Below are 21,011 nucleotides of genomic sequence, written 5' to 3' on the forward strand. Positions count from 1 at the left end.
ATACGAGAAGTATGGCGCAGCCGTAGTTTCGTATCGGAGTTTTTTCAATTAAGTTGTGTGTCCTTGGGTAAATCACTAACCGACTATTTGAAAATTGTTAAATTACACTCCACTTTCATAACAGCAATTTTCGGTAGACAAGTGCATTGTGAGATGTGATGTTATCATTACATGATATAGGTCAAATCGGCTGTCATGATATATTTTGCCTATTTAGTCTATGTGCAGAGGCTTACCGGTCAAATCGTCCCCGATCAAAGTCGTCCCCTGGAGAAATCGTCCCCGCTGATACCAAATCGTCCCCGAGTCATATCGTCCCCATGTCAAGTCGTCCACGTCTTCATACTGCACTTCTGTTGCGTGTTTCTCCGTCATCTCAACGGCCAGTATTGTAGTTTTTTACAGTTAAAATACATGTAGGCCTACTCATATGAATTTTAGTAGAACATTGATGGCGTTTTGGGGTATAGAGTTGTTATCTTGGGAAAGGGTTCGGGTGATGTGTAGGCCTACCGGATGCTACCGGTATGCGTGCTGGATAGGCCTGGCCTACCTACTTTTGACTTTGGACTTCCTCTTCGAATGAATAAAATATTTACAATGTGCTTCTGCTAACAACCTGGGCCTGGTTGTTCAAAACAATTTTTGTCACAACCCTGGCGTCTGAAGGCTTGACAAAAATTGTTTTGAACAACAGGCCCTGATGCTTTCTTGCGTCTGTTTTTTTACATGCGGTCCCGGTGATGCCATGCAGAGTACCTGCGTCTTCGTCGCACTTGTCAGAACGCAGAGGATTTTCATCAGAATAGTGTTGTGGGAGCCAAGTATCCGGGGGTGGGTCAGGAATTCGGGATGGGTGATGCAGTCGCTCGGCGGGGCTCCGGGTATGAACAGTGTATCAGTGTTGGCCCCCTATTCTGTTATATTTAAAAAATAATGGAGAAATAAACTCGGACTTTAGTTATCAATGATTTATTAGGATGAAAAAGAAACAAAATTAAGTACAACAGCACAATCATTTAACGTTTAGTTTAGTGAACATAATATACATGATATAAGGAATTTCCAAGATGTTTTGGGTACAATAAAATAGTGGCGAACGCCATATTTCTGTTCAATTGCGGCAAATAAAAATAGCAAATTAGGCTACATCATGATATTGCAGAACACGTGGGCTTTGTGCATATAAAACACCTATTACATACACTTATTTTGTTTACCCGAGTCACGTTACAATTACAAACGAGAAGATGATAACTACATTAATAGGCAAGTACATTAATAGGCTGTTACTCTAAATAGAGTTTTTAAAAATATACTTTCCATATTTTATAAATGTAGGCCCTATCTGCTTTGACCAGAGTTTTCTTCAGTTACATGTACCATTTTATGAAATGTATTGTTATTTCTCTTTCCCCAAATATGGGGGGTACAATAAAAATTATTATTATTATTATAGCCTACTACATGTAATATTAGATAACACCTTTAATAGTACAGTATATATAAAACCCTGATACTGATAGTACAGTTATAGAGTGATAGGCATACGGTACAACTCTAACTCAGTCGCCAATTCATCAATTAATTTACACATTATTATACCATTAAAAAAGAACGTCTTCCTCAGTTAAAGAGTTTATGGTTAGGCGCACCAGTGTCCGTTCGATTTTGTAACACCAGGTGGTTTAATTGTCCGTATTGCTGGCAACCAGATGCGAGCACTTTCGTAGGAGTTGAGTTGCCGTCTTCTTTTCCTGTATAAACTCGTCCCAAAGCGTGAAGATCTTCCCCTGTTGTTGTCTGTAGACCTTTCGCTGGCGGCGTTCCAGTTTGGCATCGGAGATGAAACGAACTTGCATCTCAATGAGACTGGCCTGCTCTTGTAGAAGGCGTGTCATCTTGTAGAATTCGAGATTCGACTTTGCGGCATGACGATTTAGCATTCCGTGCCATCCTTCGACGTCATTGTTCGTCCTCACGGGTTCCATGAAGATAGACCAGGTGCGCGGGCTCCACAGTTCGTTAGCGATCCACGTGCGGCGAACGTAATCCGTGAATTCTTGCAGAGCGGGCGTGTTGGCCTTCCTGACGAGCTTTTCGAACATCGGCTGGATATGTGCGTGCGGCAGGTACGGCAGGGCCATAAACTGTCTCAGCAACTTGTGGGTATCGTTATCGTTCTTGTATGCTGGCGAAAGACCGATTTCCTGAACCTTCCTCCATAAGCATTGGGCCCAGTGGAAGGAGCAGCCCATGATGCGAATATTGCCGAACACGAGAGGTATGGCACGCCACATCGCCGCTTCAAAGTCCACAACGATCTTTGCAACTTTTCTGTCCGGGCACATCCTTCGTATGGCCTTGAGCACTTTCTTGTAATCTTTTTTGCGTTTCCCCGACATCAGGATGAAGGCGACTGGTACTTGTTTTACGTTGTCTCCGCTCTTCACGAATGCGTGGATGGATGCGAGCTGGGTGCATGAACGGCGCCTTGACCAACTTGAACGTCCCGTCAATATACCACGTTTTGGCATTCGAAAGGAGCTGGACCATCTTGTCAGTTGCGAATATTAGGTGACGTTTCTCGCCTACGGTGATGTCGGCACGAAGGAATGTCGCTGGAACGTATGTTTCGTCAATTTCGAAATCGAGAGTGGTAGGATCTTGTGGTCTGGCCTTCTGACGGTGACGATTCGCAGCTCTGGCTAGATTCTCTGGTTTCGAAAGCGCCGGAAGGGGTGCCGAAGGGGTGCCCCTGTACCCCCCTTGTATCTGAATGTGGAATTATTTAATTTAAAGTGAGTCCATAGGCAGGAGCTAGGTAGGCAAGATTAAGTTACTCGAAATCGCTGATAGGGGTCTCTCTAGCTCCTGCCTAATCCTCCTTTAACTTGATAGTTAGGGATTCGACAAAAAGATAAACTTAAATAGAAATGGAAATACAGGAATACAACACAGGGCAAAACATTCCATCCAACCCCACAGTTTTAGCAAACAATAAGAAGTTTCACCCCTCCCAAAAATGGCAATTTTTACCGCCTTCAGAAAATGTAATGCTCGAAGGGGATTGACTTTTCTTTGGGTCAGGGCAACTTCTTGGAGCAATATTTGATATCTGCCCTAGCACACCAGTAGCTTATAGTTTGAAACATTTTCTAGGTGAGCTTACAAAGTCATCTTTGGTTTCAAAGTCAATGTCAAAATGACGGTACATGATGGACATTTAAGATGACATATACATGTACATTTAGTATTTACTATTTTTCGTTTTGAACCCTTTAACCGTGTGAACACATCTCATTATGACACATTGACCATCATCTCAACTAATTAGCTAATTGAAGCGGCATTTCCTTTAATTTATGGAACACATCTCATTATGACACATTGACCGCCAACATCTCACCTAATTAGCTAATTGAAGCGGCCCCTTTGATCAATTGGCCCAGTTGTGATATTAACTCACTGATCATAATGAATGGTTGTGTTCATCAATTTGCGGCCCCCTTGCTCAATAAGCCCAGTTGTGATATCAACTCACTAACATATTGAAGCGGCCCCTTTGATCAATATAGGCCCAGTTGTGATATTAACTCACTGATATAATGAATGGTTGTGTTCATCATCAATTGAATTAGCGACCCCTTTGATCGGTTGTGATATCAACTCACCATGGAACTTTAAAAGATACCGTACTAAGTATTCACAGGTCCGTGAACTAAACATTGCTAAATGCTATTTGAACGACTTTTCCTTTAATTAAACAACTCACTGCGTATGCTAATTTTTCTTTATTTCCAGGGGCGGATCCAGGAGTCTGAATAAGGGGGGGCGGGCATCTATTTTTTACCGGATATTTATGTCGATCTTATGACGATTTCCTAAAATTCGTGGTCAATTTCAAAGATTTTTCTCAAATAAGGGAGGGCGTACGCCGGGTCCGCCCCCCTCTAAATCCGCCTCTGATTTCATCCCTTATACAGGAATAGACTTATAGAATAGACATATCATGCCACTACTGGCCTTATGCCATACCCCATACACCACCGGGTTCCATCATGCACTGGCGCCGGAAACCGGGACGATTTCACCCGGGGACGATTTGACATGGGGACGATTTGACTCCTATGAGCGGGGACGATTGCTACTGGGGACGATTTGACTGGATACCGTGCAGAGCAGGGCTGTCGAGGTTCTCCACTGACGTCACATGATGACGTTGCCAATTGTTTTGCACTGCCATATTGGCCATCACACGTGGTCATGACGTAAAGGAAATGCACTGGCAGGTGGCCGTCAAAACGTCATGTTGTGATGTCATGTGAAAAACGTTAAATGGCCAAACGACATCACGTCACAAGTGCGAGGTGCCAGGTAGGCTACGGTGGAGTGTTTTAGCCTCAATCTGATAAATGTAGCCTAAGCGGAGATTAGCAGGATACTCAAATACATTGTCAGCTTTGGGTTCTTCTAAAATTGGGCAATGCTTGTGAGAGGAATTTCAGTAACTCAACCACAGTCGGGCATACTGAACTTAACTTCAGTGCAACACTTATCAGAATCAGTAAGATGCAGGAGCGGATCCAGGATATTTCGAAAGGGGGGGTGCACTTTGAGGGCGAAGCCCGAATTGCGAGCGCCGCAGGTGCGAAGCGACGGCGAGGGGTCTGGGGGGGGGCCTCCCACAGAAAAATTTTTAAGATAAGACTCCATGTGATTTCCTGGCATCTGATCTTCAAATATTAAGCACCACTTTAATTTTACACCGTGCCGGAATTAGGGGGGGGTGCGCCGGGGGGGCCGCGCCCCCCCTTGGATCCGCGCCTGAGATGTGCGAGGGGAGGAGCGTACAACTGACTTTGGAGGATGAGAGTGGGGTTGACAAGAAAACGGGTATTGCAAACTGTTATGCCTGGCCTGGAGTGGTATGCTGATAATAATTCTCTGTGTCATCATGAAGCCCCAAATTCAGAGCAGCTCCTTCTAATTCAAGAATTTTTATACTCTGCCAGCGACCAATACGATTCTTCCAGTGAGGCTTATCCTGGGTAGGGAGGAAATACTTCATCAGTTTCTATCCCCCCTCCCAATGTTGGAGTTGTGATTGTGTTAGTGGTCAGCCATCTTTAATGCAAGAATGGACAAGACTAACCATTTCTTGGGCTCATGTAAAGACGTCATGTGATGTCACATATCAAACGAACCATTTTTACACTTATAGTTAAACTAGCAAATTACCTGTTTACAGGTGGTTTTGCATTTGGATGGATGGTGCGCGAGTGGCTGGTCGTCGGGGCTCGGTCATGCCCGTCAATGCTCACTGGCATCATAAGGAATCAATGTCCTGGAGGTAGCAACACGGTGATGTTGTGACATCATTTAATTGTGGCAAATCGGGATCAGTTGAGACGATGATGTCATAGGCAATCACCAACGGGAAAATCTTGCCTCTCGTTTACACAAACCCAGCTAATTATTATTTCACCTTAGTGGCAACACACGTGGGCTATTCTCTTCACACCCCCAGTTGATAGTTGTGCCGTGATCTTGGGTCAGGTCTTGTTGGGCCTTAATTCACACTGGGAGCCCGGGACATTTTACAGTGTAATTTGGATTCCAAATTTCTTGGCAAGAACTCAACAACAATACATTTATATCACAAAAATAATTTTATTACAAATAGAAAACATGTTGACAAATAAAGAGAAGCACAACCTTGAGATCTAATTGAACTAACTTGCAGCTTAACACGCAGAGGCCCAGTACGTTCATGCTAATTCAGTACATAACCCACCAGTAAATCCAGTATATTAGTTCATTTGCTCACATTGAAATTATGATATGATATAACCCCCGTTATAACAGAGACACTCCTGGGTTATGAGCCGTTTTTGTCTATTCCTAGAAAGACGAACAAGGCTGTCTTTTAACCCCAACATTTTATTAGGAGTAAACTTGGCATATCAAACCATAATATTTGGTCTTATCACGCTACCTATTTTATTTATTTCTTTTTCTTTGATACTTTTAAAAAAAGGTAAACAAGGGCAACACCAAATGTAGCTTATCCGATCGAACGAGCACAGATTCTAAGATAATATAGGGCACATTACAAAGTTAGTGCACAATGCTAAAGAGATAGCCCCCTGAACTCCCACTGCATAATGCCACAGGAAAGTGAAACCCATCAAGTCACTTGTTAGACATGCAGTTACAGTCCAGAATGCGAAACCCATCATGGCCACCTGGCAGTCATACAGTTTTTTGGGATCTGGGCAAATATCAATTGGTGACCTATCCAACCCAGCACCTTTATGCTACATGATATTGAAGCCGATCGGGCGACACAGGTTAAAAAGAAAACCTATATCCCTACCAAACTAGGTAGGAATATAGTGAATTCATTTTCTTTTCATGACTGTCACCACCCTGGAATCCATTTCCCAAATTACAGAGATTCAGACAGGCCTCTCATTTCACTGAGCTGGCCAGCCCGTCCTAGCTTGGGAAAGGAGAACAATTTTCAATAAAAGTTGGAAAAAAATAATTTTTGAAGTTTTCAATTAAATAAATTACGGTAGTGATATCTTTTAATGTCGTGAGGTTGTTTAAGCACTCAAATTCCCATCATTTTTAGAGAGAAATCACACTGCACTACATGTTTTTTTCTGTGGACTGCAAAGAAACAGCTTGTGAAACATTTGGATTGCCCTCGTCACACACACGTTCAACGGATGAGAGTTCAGGGAAACTAGACAGCAACAATAGAGTAGAGCTTATCATTACCTCTTATTTTATACAAGAATAATACATTTATGTCCTAGAATATTTTACACACATTTTACCATTTTTGTGAATTTTGGTTCAGGAGCCCGGGGTGGGGGTGCACTTGTGTCTGGGAGCTCGGGGTTCAAGGGGTTAAGTACATTTACCACAAAAGCAGACATTTTGGATGTTTTTCTTGTGATGCACACATTCTCCTTGAGGTTTTGCCGGATTGCCTCACAATTTACCATTCATTGAATTATAAGTCTATTTTTAGTAGAAGTACTGGGCCTTTAAAAGGTAAGAGCATTTGTGACTTCTGAAATCATGTTGAACAAACATTAATGAACAGACATCAGGAATAAAGAAAGTACAGTTGTGCCCTAGTTGATACTCAACAGACTGCAATAAGGCTAATTGTTATTTATTGTTGTTGATTCGCGATATCATTTTGACAAAGCAGACGAGTGCCGACAGGTCCAGCTTCCCAAACGTTTTCTTATCATACTTGGTAAATCTGACCCCTTTTGAATAATCAGTCCACTGGCAGTAGCATCAGGCACTTTCCAATAAAAGGGAACAGGGATCCTCTTATTAGCCTTCAAGCAAAAGATTGCCAGGCCAAAAGAAACAAACTCATTTCATTTTTCAGAACCACTCTGCCCCCCACCCACCGCAAGAAACTGATTATATTCCAATGGTGAATGAAAAATGTCTCTCCAGTGAAAGGGTTTTTATCATAAAAATAAGTTCAATGCATATCCAAAGGCATTTATCAGCTTGTTTTCAATAAGATAGAAGAGATAATATTTTCAAGAGCAAGACATGCAATTTAATACAATGGCCAAAGTGATCTTCGTAAGACAACTGCTGTTGATTAATCTAATGCACTTTCAATGTTCAAATCAACTTTACTGGCCAGAAAAACAAACCCAAGCTGGCAAAGAATGAAAAAGAAATGTATTCACACCTCTTGATCGACAAATTCAAAATACTTCAGGTCATTTCTCTCCAAAATACATAATCAAATATTTCACCCCTATTGGCTTAGTAACCTGGCACTCGTGTGGCATTGAATGACAGTTAACTAAATGAAAATGGAAGTTGATGTTTTCCTTTTCTGCAGATCACTGAACAAAAAGTATACTGAAACCCACATGTGCTCTCAAAGATATGACGAATAAAACAATATCAAAAGATTTAAGTACACCCTACAACAGCAATCTAAAACCTCAAACATAACAGATTTTTGTGATCAGATTTTTTCCAATTACAGCAATGCACTGAGTATTGTTTTGTGATGCCGAATTCTTATTTTTTTACAGAAAACTCTGAGAGATAGATAAGCACTGATACAGATGAACAAACTACAAACAGTAGATCATCTGCACAGAATAAAGGAGATGCTCGTGTTTGAAAAGGATACATGAAAGCAAGAATTAATAAAGACTAGTCTTTATCAATTCTTGATGTATGTCATTAATAAAAATTGGTACATCGATTTGAAGTAGCAGAAGATAATGCCAGCCCAGCGCCAGTAATTATTTCCGAGTTTCTGCAAAGAGGTACATTCAAAAAAAATGTGGTTCGCTTTTCTGATGCCCCAAGAAAAGCCACCCGAGCAGGAACTCGATCAAGAGAACAAAAGTGCTGGCCGTGAAACTCTCACTACTCTATAAATCTAACTACTACTACTCCTAACAAGACCAAAAAGTATTCAGAAAAACAGTTTTAACGACAAGGTCGGTTGGTTCCTCAATTTGAAATTTTCCAATTATTTAAGCATGCAATGAATATGAATTCAAACTGTACTGTTGTGTGTCGATCAATCTGGATATGATCTACTGATGCCAAATTTTTATTGCACGTCTTATGTGTCTAGTGTAAACTGCCCTGCAGCCATGTTAACTGCTATTTTCTGGCAGGTCATGTATACATGTACAATGGAACAGAAAACAAGAAAACCCTCCTTTAGGGACTGATGAAAAAGTTGTGCTGTCCTATTTCAAGGAGTGTTCTACTGCGAATTTCATACAGGAAGGTAGTAACTAACATTCGTAATAATGATAATTTCATAACCATACCAGATATTATATGAAAGTTGCCTTTCGCTATTGACATGATTCAGAATTGGGACGAGTCATTTGAGTATAGCTTCAAATGATTGTAATGGAAAAAAGACAGTTATTTATACAGTGGACACTCCCTCAGCCAAGGTCGGCCTCTCTATTAAGGACACTGATTTTGGTTCCAAAATAGGTTGTTTCAATTTATCCTCTGTAATCAGGAGACCTCTCTACTGAGGACAACATTTGACCCTTGCAAGAGTCCCTTTAAGAGAGGTTCCACTGTAAATGCAAACCTGGAGAATAGTACTTATAAACAAATGCATCAGCTCCTCAAAGACTGACAACTTTATATCTTACCGAACAAAGAAGGTGTGAAAAATAATACTTCAGAGATGAAAAAGCAGTATAAGAGGTGACAGCCTGATGCACAAACTTTTCATGGCCTGCATTCTAACTTAAAATGTACGGCATATGATGTCAGGTTAAAAGCCATGAATGATGCCATATAAAATGCAACACCGGAGAACACCTTGAAACGAAGGGGCTCAAGGAGTAAGTGGGTAATTAGAGGCATTGTTACCAAGCTGTTGGCTGCCTAATCACCTTCCACGCTGTTGGCTGCCCAGTCACCTTCCACAAGTGGGTAATTAAAGACAATGTTACCAAGCTGTTGGCTGCCCTGTCACCTTCCACACTGCAGAATTAGTTTCCATCATTAACAAACTGATGGACTTATCAGCGTTGCCTGATATTTATGCCAAATGAGCCTTTCGTGCAGCAATCATCTTTGTGCAGATCGATGCACTGCAATGTCCTACAAGGAGGCGACATCATGACATCATTGAGTTGTTTTTTATAACCCTGATACAACAATGAAACTAGCAATAACATGTTCGAACTGTTCCATACCGGGGACTTTTTTGGAATTATTGTGCAGCCATGTGCATCTGGCAAAACCTCCGTCCTCGCCGCCACCGCAGCGCCATCTATACGACTTAGTTCAAGTAGGTAGGTTGCAGACAACATGCCTGTGTCACTATACACCAGTAGAGCCGAGCCAGATCATACCAAACAAGACACACAAAGGTTTATTATAGCGACCACTGAAGCGGTCGGCGGTAAACACGGATATTTGATTTCGACACGTGTACTTCTTCATGGAAGCTAGCCTTTTCTCAAACTTGTGTGAAATCTATCTGAAAAACATGCAAGTTCAGTATTCTACCGACAACAAATGCAGTGGATGCAGTCTGTTCCAAGGCTGTGCAATAAAGTTTTGTCTAGCACAAGCTTAAAGGCCTACGCTGTTCATTGAAAATTAAACATTGGTAATTGAATTTGAAAATTTCCAATTCCCTTAATTGGTACTGAATAAAAGCATCAACATTGCGGTTGTGAAGACAGATATACAAATACTCTACATACATAGTTTTAGCCAAGTTGCATGCAAGATTACTGCCTTACGGCATTGTGTATAAATGCATTTCTATTTTCCTGGACCAGTAGTAATAACAAACGGTGTACACCTTTAAAAAACAACTATAGTTTCTCATTCTTGGTTGCATATACAACACACTCTATCACAATTTTACAGTTGAAATAAAAAATTTTGCTTTATATACTGAACCCCTCCGACACACCCTGGAGAATCAAAATCCTGATGCATTAAGTGCCAAGTTCAGTTTCCGATTCGTCTGGTATTCCTTAATGCCGAGTCCCTCGCTTGAGCGTCTTGGAAAACAGCACTCCCTTCCTTCAAAGACGCGATAAAGTTCTAATTCAACTAAATGCTCGGAGTTCAGGATTTTGTTTCTCCAGGGTGCCGACATTATGCACAAAATGTGGACATTATCAGTTCTGCAAAAATACAAATTTGAAAGGAAACACCCGACCTCCCACGGAAGAAATTAGAAGCAATGTATTCCCTTTTATAACTGTGCACTGCGATTCGGATTAGTTTTAACTCCATTCAAATGACTACAAACTTAATACACGACATGATCCTGAGTTCAGCTCACACTAACATGACTAAGAACCAACACAACACAAAGTACAAACAAAATTGATATAAATTCATGAATGAGTACAGACGCACTTCACAGTGATATGTGAACACATGCAGAGTAAAGTGGTTATCACCAAAACAGTATCCTGAAGAAATCGAGCATTAATGTTAACTCCTCTGTCCCGACACATGGGACGGAGGTGTGAACATTAACTGAAAGCCACATCACTCTTTGACAAAACTCAAAATGAAGTCAAGTACGAACGAGGCCCCATTGAATAGTACAACCACTGGAGCCTGAATACTGCAAACCCCTTCATGATATTAATCAAGCAACAATATCAGCCGGCCCTCACATGTTCTACAGTGTAGTGATGTTGGAGTCATCAGGCAAAGATCCGAGTCTGAAGGAGTTGGACTGAGCATTGGGCACAGTGATAAGCAAATTCTAAGTGTATTTTCAAATGGGTGTGTTTTCCAATGATAAAACCATGAGGTTAAAACATTTTCACACCCTTAAATTTCTGAATTTGTACCTTCTTCTGTGAAAACATCATTTATTTGGTTCAAGATGTTCAGAAATGTTGTAAATCGATCTCATATTCACAACTGCTCTCGGATTTTAATCAAACCTACCTCAAATCATGCATCATGTTGCAGCTTAAAATCAATTCAAAAAAACCGCTTCAGAAAATGACGATTTTGTGCAGGATATAAGCCCCTATGCTAACTGGGCGTCATGATCAGGCTACTTGCAACAGAGCGTCTGGAGCTTGTGCTACGTCATTTTTCATGACATTTCTTCAATGGCACGAAACCCCTGGGTAAATTATGTGTAGTAAAATTACCTATGCTGGAACATCGTACCTTTTTCTGGAGCGGTTGTGGTTGGAATGAATTTTTGAATTGATTGAAAAGCTGGGATGTGATGTAACAATCGAATTGTGGTAGGTTTGATGAAAATTCAACAGCAATTGTGAATATGAGAGCAATATGCAACATTTCTGAACATCTTGAACCAAATTATAGGCTAGTGAAAATAAAGGGGTTTGCATGTAGTAAATAAAGAATAACAGAGGTGAGGCTGACAATGGTCAACAAGTTCTTTGTGCAGCTATTGCTACTGGTCCTCTGCAGATCATCATCATTGAGAAAGAAATTGAACACACGTCTACGATGGCCAGCTCGGCAATACATTCCAAACTAGGGTTTGTATATACATCATCTCTGAAAAGATAATAAAGAGTAGGCCTTTGAACAAATTTTTGTTGGTCAATTACTGAATTAGGTCCGATCAGCAGTCAATACATTAATTTTGGCGGAGAAACAAACTGCTCCCGTAATTTCTGCGTTCCGCCTGTGGCTCCAGTGTTGCATCCCGAATCACCTGTTTATGCTCCAGAGCCTGAATCATTGAGAATATGACGAAATGAATACTGACTTTTCTGTTTATATGAGACATTGTGTTTTAATGATTATTGTAATGAAATGGCCAGGGCCATTGCGCTTACCTCCCTCACAGACATGTTTTTGTTTTCGATTTTAGCCTCCTGGTGGCAAAACAAGGAATCCAACCGACTGAAATTTAGTCTACAAGATTTCATAACATCGGGCTGCATATGTACCAAATTCAAGTCTAGCTCCACTAGTTACCAAACGTGCCACCATCAGGGAATTTATGCTATTTGACCTCTGTGGCCTTGAAAAGTAGGCATGTCATGTATTGTCATTTTATGTATCTACGATAAAAATTTGGTGATAACGGTGCCCTAAGTAAGGGATATAAATAGCGCTTTTTGCCTTTTTGGTTTTAGCCACCTGGTGGCAATATCCGGACTGAATTTTGGTCTCCCAGGTGTCATCACAGAGTCACATGTATCAAGTTTCAAGTCATACGATAAAGATTTTTACCACTTATCAAGCCGTTTCAATGTTTTTGATTTTGGCCACCTGGATCGAACTGGACTAAAATTTAGTCTGCAAGGGCTACATATGTACCAAGATTGGACCTTGAAAAGTAGGTCAAACCAAAAACCCGCGTGATATGTCATGCATCGTCACTACATTTAACGTTGAAAATTTTTTTGTGATGATCGCGCCCTTAGTTAGGGCGATATAGCACTTTTTGTGTTTTTCAGTTTAAGCCACCTGGTGATAAAATCAGGAATCAAACCGGACGGAAATTTGGGGTTGAAGGTATTATTACCTAGGGGAACATATGTACCAAGTTTCAAGTCAATAGCTCCAGCAATTGCAAAACGTGCCTTGCTAACGAACGACAACAACGACGGACGCTGCGCCATAAGATAAGTTCACCTCTCCGGAGGTGAGCTAAAAATGCAGTTACCTATTGTGCATTAGGCAGGACAGTCTCTTTTCCTATGACTCGGATCTCCACATTTAAAACAGCCACGTTGTGCTCCCTCATAGGATTGCCTGAAAACATCAAACACAACACTAAGTTAAACATCTGATTAAAATAAGAACAAATATTACTAGTTTAGCCACCAGGGATTGTTGATGGGCAAGTAGCTGATGTACTCCATCTACACAGCAGAGAGACTGTCCCTCGTAAATACTTTGAAATAGTTTTAAAGATTTTTCCTAAAATCAGATAACCTACTGAATGTATGTAGATGTACTCAATAACACTTGTGATCCAAAATTTAACTGAAAGATTAAAATATTTACCTTCTATTGTTGCCACTATTGCGAGAGTTGCCATACGAACTTCGACGATTGTCTCTCCGCCCTCCCTGCCTATTGTCTCGCCGATTTCCATCATTCCGTCTGCCACCACCTTCATACCCGTCTCGTCCGCCATCACGATAACCACCATACCCATCACGCACATCATCTCTGCGCCTCCCACCATCATAGAGGTCATCCCTGCCCCTGGTCCCACGGTCTCGCTGCCGATATCCATCATTTCTCCGCCAGCTGCTGTTCTCCTCGTCGCCAGGACTCCCCTCGTTCCTCTGCTCCCCATTCTGTTGGTCCAAGCCATCACTTTGATATGTCTGGTCGAGCCGGACATCACCACTCAAACGGGCGTCCCCACCAGAATATCCTCTGCTCCCATCCTCAGACTCATTGAAGCCATACTCACGAGGAGACATCTCATCTGAAAATATCATCACCTTATTTTCAACCCAACCTTTACCTCCAAAAATTGCCCCTAGAACCTCACAAACTATATCATCTGACAAGCTACCCAGTATTAAAAACATTAAAGGGGATTTCGCAAGACCAGCCTACTGTTGACATATTCTGGGCAGTGAAAATACACCTTCTCATTTCCTGTTTAAAAGTCTGGCACATATCAGTTAGCTAGATTTGGCCTGATGAACAGGTGGACAACAGAGCCTGCAATAGGACTTGCGTATGACTTGATGAAGCATCAATTACTTTGACACCGACTGAGGCACAGGAGTCAGGAAGGGCATTGTATTGCTTGTAAGAAATTGGCTTTAAGGATTTAATTAACAAATGAAATGGTCAATCACTTATGCAGACAAGACAATTTAAAACACCACTAATTTGCAAGGAGAAAACTGTCATTACCCAACAAAATGATTGTTAATCAAAAATGTTGTACCGGTCTTATCATCAATATGAATTTTTACATGATTTTGTTCTTTTTGTTGTAAATTTCATTGTAATATCCACATTGATTTGGCTGCCCATACCGGTTTCCCTTATATACACTCAACAGTACCTTTTTTCCAGTTAGACCTGGCTAGAGCAAAAACTTTTCAGTTAGACCTGGCCAGAACATAGACTTTTCAGTTAGACCTGGCCAGAACATAGACTTCAGTTAGCTTGGCTAGAACATAGTCTTTTCAATTAGACCTGGCTAGAACAAAGAATTTCCTGTTAGTCCTGGTTTGAACAAAGACTTTCACGTTAGACCTGGCAAAAACCTAGACTTTCCCATTAGACCTGGCTAAAACATTGACTTCTCAGTTAGCCTGGCTACAACATAGACCTTCCACTTAGACCTGGCTAGAACTAAGACTTTTCAGGTAGACCTGGCTTGAACATAAATTTTCCAGTGAGACTTTTCTAGAACATAGACTTTCCAATTAGACCCGGCTAGAACAAAGACTTTCCATCAGACCTTGCTGAACATAGACTTTTCCGTTGACCTGGCTAGAACATTGATTTTCCACTAAGCCTGGCTATAGCATAGACTTTCCAGTTAGACCTCGCTGGAACAAAGAATTTCCAGTATAAAGACCTGGCTAGAAAAAAGAATTTTCAGTAAGACCTGGCTAGAACATTGACTTTCCAGTATAAAGACCTGGCTACTAGAACATAGACTTACCCATCATATTAGTTTCTCCCTCTGATGGCCAATCAGCCGCATCATTTTGCTGCTGTCCCATTGAGGGCACCATATACACTGGACCAGAACCAGGTTTGAAGCCATAGTTCTCACACTGGAACACCCCAGGATTATACTGGGGCACACCATCAGGGACCACAGGGCCTCGGGTTCGAGCCTGCTGGCCTTGGCGCTGATATAGTTGAGGATTAGCACCAAATGGCATAACTGGTTGGAGGATCTTTGGCGGGCCTCGACCCTGCTGTGTGTATTCTTGGTCAGTGCCACCGTAACCACAACGAGCATCTTGTCTTGGCGAAGTTCGTGGTGTACGTTTCCCTTTCTTCTTTTTCTCTGCAAAAAGAAAGAGCTAGGTAAGATAATAAAACAAACTATTACTACTGACTGCAGATGAATGTATCCCTCAAACCTTCAAGGAGACACCAAGTATCCATTCTATTTCAACAACACACTGTGAGTGGCCTTGGAGCAGCAATTAACACTATATCAGGATATCTGCAAGACTTTGGTCTGTTTCTTGTATCACTTGTAACATGTAATCATGCCATTTAAGTAGCTTTTTCATGATTCATGGGTAAGCTCTCTCAATTTGGCAACAAGTTCCAGGGTTAACCACATTTTTCTCAAGCTATGCTTTCGTGTATACAGGGCTAGTTCAATTCAAAACGAAACGGCCAGGGTCACTGTGCTCACCAGTTGAACTTTGGATAAGAGATATGCTATTACAATTACAAAAGTGTGAACTTGAGATTGATTAAATCAAATTCAATTGGTTACATACTAGTATCATGTGTTGTCTTAAAGATGTACTCATCATAGAAACTTCATGCCAATCTGGCCAGCAGTAAAGGAATAATAATAGCACTTTTCAGAATTTGGGCCCCCTGGTGGCTAAGTGAGCAATCACATCAGATTAAACTTTAATCCCCTGAGATCTCCTGACATACAAGGGTACACACAAACAGAATTTCAGGTCTACAGTCATTCAGTTAAGAAATGTATAAATATATATATATATATAAATGATGCTTATATAGCGCAGTATCCAGACAATTGTCCGCTCAATGCGCTTTACAATGGAAACACCAACTCATCCAAAGGCCTCCCGAAAGAGGTGAGTTTTCAGAAGGACTCTGAATGAGTTAAGGTTGTCGCACAATCTCAGTCGTTCGGGTAGAGCATTCCAGAGCTGTGGGGCTGCGAGAGAGAAAGCCCGGTCACCGTATGATGGTACAACCGGCTTTGGACTCACCCGCAGCCTGACACACCCCTGCGATCGCAGGTCAAACGAGTGAGACTGCATGACAATGAGCTCGGAAATATAAGATGGAAAGTCCATTATGAGAACCTTGTACTGAATTCGCTGTGCTACCGGCAACCAGTGCAGTTCACGGAGAATTGGAGTTATATGCACCGACTTCCGGCATCTGACTACCAGACGAGCAGCAGCGTTCTGCAATGGCCCCACTGTGATTGCGGGGAGACCAACAAGTAGGGAATTACAGAAATCCAGTCTCGAGGTTACCAGAAGCTGGGTGAACAAGCGAGTTGTATCTGCTGAGAGATACCTCCTGACTTTGCCTATGTTGTGTAGTGCCATATTCGCACGTTGTGGAGGAGACATGCTGCTTAAAGGCCATATATCAAGGTTTTTTGCCATTTTCTGCTGTAAGACAATTTCAAAAGTGTACCTAACACTTTATACAATACAGAAAACCAAATGCAATTAGCTCCATCCATTTTGAAGATATAGCCAATTATGTGTTTGACAACTTGATTACCTAATCAGGCTAGCAACTGGCTTGTTAGAGCCAGGCGGCGGGTTCAGCAAAAGTTGTGATGTAGATCAGGTCATCTGTACATGTCATGCAATCATAAAAGCAGGAGGGCCTTAATTAATTATGCACACCTGGAAGTAATGTGTTTCATTCACTATGGTGTATTGTGTGGCTCCGAATTGTGTCAAGGATAGCACAAAGAACAATCGAATGACGGATGGGACCCATTTTCATGAATTTCCAAAGCCAGTTGAACGAGAGAGGAGGAAGCTGTAGATTCGGAAGTGCAAACGTTTGGAGTGTTGGAAGCCTGGGCCTTCGGCCAAACTTTGCAGTGATCACTTTATCGATACGGATTATCACATGAAGCCGGATATCTGCATCCAACTGAATATTAAATGCCACTTGTTAAAAACAGCTGTTCCAACCATGTCAATTGCATTTTTATGCCCGAGGCTGCTGAGGTCGGTTGTTATACATAATGTGTAGGCCCTATTGGGGCCTGTGATACCGCATAGTGTCTTCTTGTGTTCCAGCCATAGCAAGGTGACAGCGACACAGGTCAGTGTCAGTGACAGCCACTGTCAATGACAGATTATTGTCATCTGACATCTAGGCCTATCTAACGTTGCACGGCATTATATCGTCACGTCAAGATGATTGTGCATAATACCGTCACTTTTCAATAGTAGTTCAGCGTCATGACATAACTGGCGATACAACACTGACGAGGCGAAACAATATTGTGCAACATTAGTCTGTTCAAAAATCATACATGTTATGCATCTGCAACCGTCTATCAATGTCTTCTTTGCTATATCGGCAGGTCTGCAAATTGATTAACCACAAATTCTAATCACTTTCGTCCGAATGATCACTCTCATTATGATCTAGTGATATTAATGGCTCGAACATGTACGGCTCAACGTTTAAATATCCTTCTGTATCGACCAAAACATCCTCAAATTCACTGCTCTCACTCTCTGAACTGTATGCGGAAGCCATCTTGCTTTGTTCTGACTGACCTGATCTACGTCATCAAAAAATCCCTAGCGGCCACATGTGGAACTAATCTAAAGTTGTGTGTGGTGGGAAATTCAAATAGTTTAAAATTGAAAATTGAAATAACTAAATAATGACTTTATTATTAGAATTTTTTTAATGTCTGGGATCTTGTTTTTTTAACCCTCAACATATTTCATGAGTATCAAGCATGTTTTCAAACCTTGATATATGGCCTTTAAAAGTAAACAGGCTGTCAAAAATCACTCCAAGATTCCTTGCACAGTCAGATGGCTCAACAACACAATTCCACAACTCTGATTCCTTGGATATCCGGCAAGGAGCGAGTGTACATTGATCGTATAAACAGGAACACAGTCTTGTCATTATTGCATGTGAGATCATTCTCGCCCAGCCATCGGCTAATGTCAGTTGCACTTCCACTAATTGTCTCTACAGCGGCACATGCATTTGACAGAAGAACAGCCAAGTACTCTTGAGTATCGTCGGCATACAAGTGGTAGCCCCCATCGTGGTTGCCATCTGCACCACGTTCGAGAATGCCAGCCAAGGGGTTTGTGTAGAGGGAGAAAAGAACCGGTCCAAGAACGGGTCGTGTGGAACACCGCAACTCAAGCCCACCGGACTTGATGTTTCTGTACCAATGCGAACACGCTGTGACCTGTTTGTCAGGTAGGAACGTATCCAAGACAGCGCAATCCCCTCGACACCCATTGCTTGGAGACGACGTATGAGTATCTCGTGGTTGACAGTGTCAAAGGCAGTGCTGAGATCAAGGAGTACTAAAAGTACACATTTCCTCGATCCCAGTGCCCTGGCGATGTCATTATGGACCCGTAGGAGAGCAGTTTTGACACTATACCTTTCCCTGTAGGCCGACTGATACCTTGTCTGCAACCCATTTGTTCGTATATGTTCCATAAGCTGTTTCGAAACTACCTTTTCCAGGACCTTAGAAAGAAAGCTAAGGTTAGAGACTGGTCTAAAGTTCTTTAACACCTCGGCATCTAAAGATGCCTTCTTGAGAAGTGGGACAACAATGGCCTCCTTCCACTCCTCGGAAGATCCCTGATGAAAGAGACAGGTTGATGATCTTGGTAAAGATTGGCAGCTTTTATGCCCCTGTCTTTTTTGGCTCACCGTCTAGGTGAGTCTATACAACACCGCAGTGTCCGTCGTCGTTGTACAAAAACACTGGCATGTTTCTCAACCGCTAGGGCTATGAACTTGAAACTTTGTAAACAGGACCCCCTAGGTCAGGTGACCTCTGACAATGAATTTCGGTCCAATCTGATTCTTGACTTGGCCACCAGGGGGGGGCCAGAAGTGGAAACCTAAAAAGTGTGATATCTCTCTTATGAGTGAATCGTTTTCGATTTTTGTGGTAGGTTCTCCTAGCATGGATACATCACATATCATACGGGTTTTTGATTTGACCTAATTTTCAAGGTCACAGAGGTCAAATGGTGTCAATTGGCCATTTGAGTTTAACCCATATGTGCATGGCTACGGCCTACGCCGTAGACCAAACATAGGCTGAAATTGCATGGATACGGAATTCCCCGTATCGTTTTTAACAGTTCGAATTTACCGCGCTAAAGGGAATTCCCCGGGAAATCCCTTCGTGACACCATTGTCTAAGTTCAGCATGGCCGTCCTGCCGATCTTTTGAGTAAAACTTCTGTAAATTTTCGTGAATTTTCGCCGATTTAAGCCATGATTTGTCCAGGATCCTGTTCATGGTTGCCAAGGGATACTGTGGGAGTTGGATGACGCTGAAGAGTGTGTATTTCTGTGTTTTTTTCAGGCTAAATAGCGGTGTTTTGTCCGGCTTTTTCCTTTACGTAGATGTTTGTGCTGCAGTTCAGTGTGTGTGTATGTTTTCCAGAATGGTTTCCAGGCATTTTTCTTTCAGCAACTAACTACAGGTAAATTTGACAATTTTTCAGGGAAAAATTGGACTGCCATATAATTTTTAAAAGTCTGCTGTAGTAAAGTTATTGGATATTTTCCAAATATTTTTTCTGTATTGTGTAGCAAAGAGATGCCTCTGAAAGCAGCATACTTCACTTCTAACATTCTGTATCAATAAAAATTTTTTATTGCACTCAGAAATGGGAACTTTTTTTTTTTTTTTCCCCCTGATTTCAAGTTGTCAAGTCTACCTCCACCTACATTCATGTAAAAAATATTTCCCTTATTTTCTTTACAGATTCAGAAAGCCCCTTTTATACTCTTTCTAAATATATACACTTTGTAGGGTCTGTCGTTGTCAGAAAGTCCTTTTTTCCTCATTTTTGTATTTGGCATCAATTTATGCCGTGATGCCAGGTAATAGGCTTGCGCACGAAAGGGGTTTGGGGGCAGAAAATGGTTGCGCACTTATGGGTTAACTATGGCACGTTTCTTAACCGCAAAAGCCATCAACTTGAAATGTGATACACATGGCTCCCTATGTCATGTAACCACGGACAACGAATTTCGATCTGATCTGATTCTTGACTTGGCCACAAGGAGGCCAAAACTAAAAAACGTAAAAAGACTTGCCCAAATTGACGTTGACAAGGCCTGAAGTGAACAATACAATGTGCAAAGTTCTCTATCCATGTTCAAGGAGGTGGACGAACAATATGTTGCCAAAGTGATCAAGGCGATGAAGTCAAAGCATTGCAGTCTTGACCCAGCGCCCACGTCATTAGTCAAAAGATGCCCCAACCATAAAAGATGAACTTGCGGCCCTGGTGTTTGCTGCCTGTGCGGTGGACATAGCACTGAAACTTGATGCAGCACAGGAGAAAATTGAAGAAGGAAATGCGTATCGGAAACTTTTGCATAGGGCCATTACCTGATCCGATTGAGCGGAAGGACAGTTGGCTTTGTGAAAAATCGGGGATGGATAAGTGACCTCCAACCATGTACAAGTACATTGTATACTGACACTAACTGATGGGGACAAGGTACAAGACCTCACCAAAAGGCTCATGACGGATTATAAAGGGGGGAAAGCCTACAGTTCGTAA

General features: G+C 41.7%; 1 protein-coding gene across 2 annotated transcripts in view; it reads right to left on the reverse strand.

The window, feature by feature from the left end:
- Positions 1 to 5,653: 5,653 nt before the first annotated feature.
- Positions 5,654 to 21,011, reverse strand: part of LOC135482652 (uncharacterized) — a 63,961-nt gene continuing 48,603 nt past the window's right edge. For both annotated transcript variants that reach the window (XM_064762899.1, XM_064762900.1), the window contains 4 exons: positions 15,170 to 15,523; positions 13,534 to 13,966; positions 13,190 to 13,278; positions 5,654 to 12,069 (listed from right to left, as the gene is read on the reverse strand). In XM_064762899.1, the coding sequence (XP_064618969.1) occupies positions 13,200 to 13,278; positions 13,534 to 13,966; positions 15,170 to 15,523 (866 nt within the window). In that variant the 3' untranslated portion in view covers positions 5,654 to 12,069; positions 13,190 to 13,199. The remainder of the gene's footprint in view (positions 12,070 to 13,189; positions 13,279 to 13,533; positions 13,967 to 15,169; positions 15,524 to 21,011) is intronic.

The sequence above is a fragment of the Lineus longissimus genome, chromosome 2 (assembly GCF_910592395.1).
Source record: "Lineus longissimus chromosome 2, tnLinLong1.2, whole genome shotgun sequence".
NCBI classification, from domain to species: domain Eukaryota; kingdom Metazoa; phylum Nemertea; class Pilidiophora; order Heteronemertea; family Lineidae; genus Lineus; species Lineus longissimus.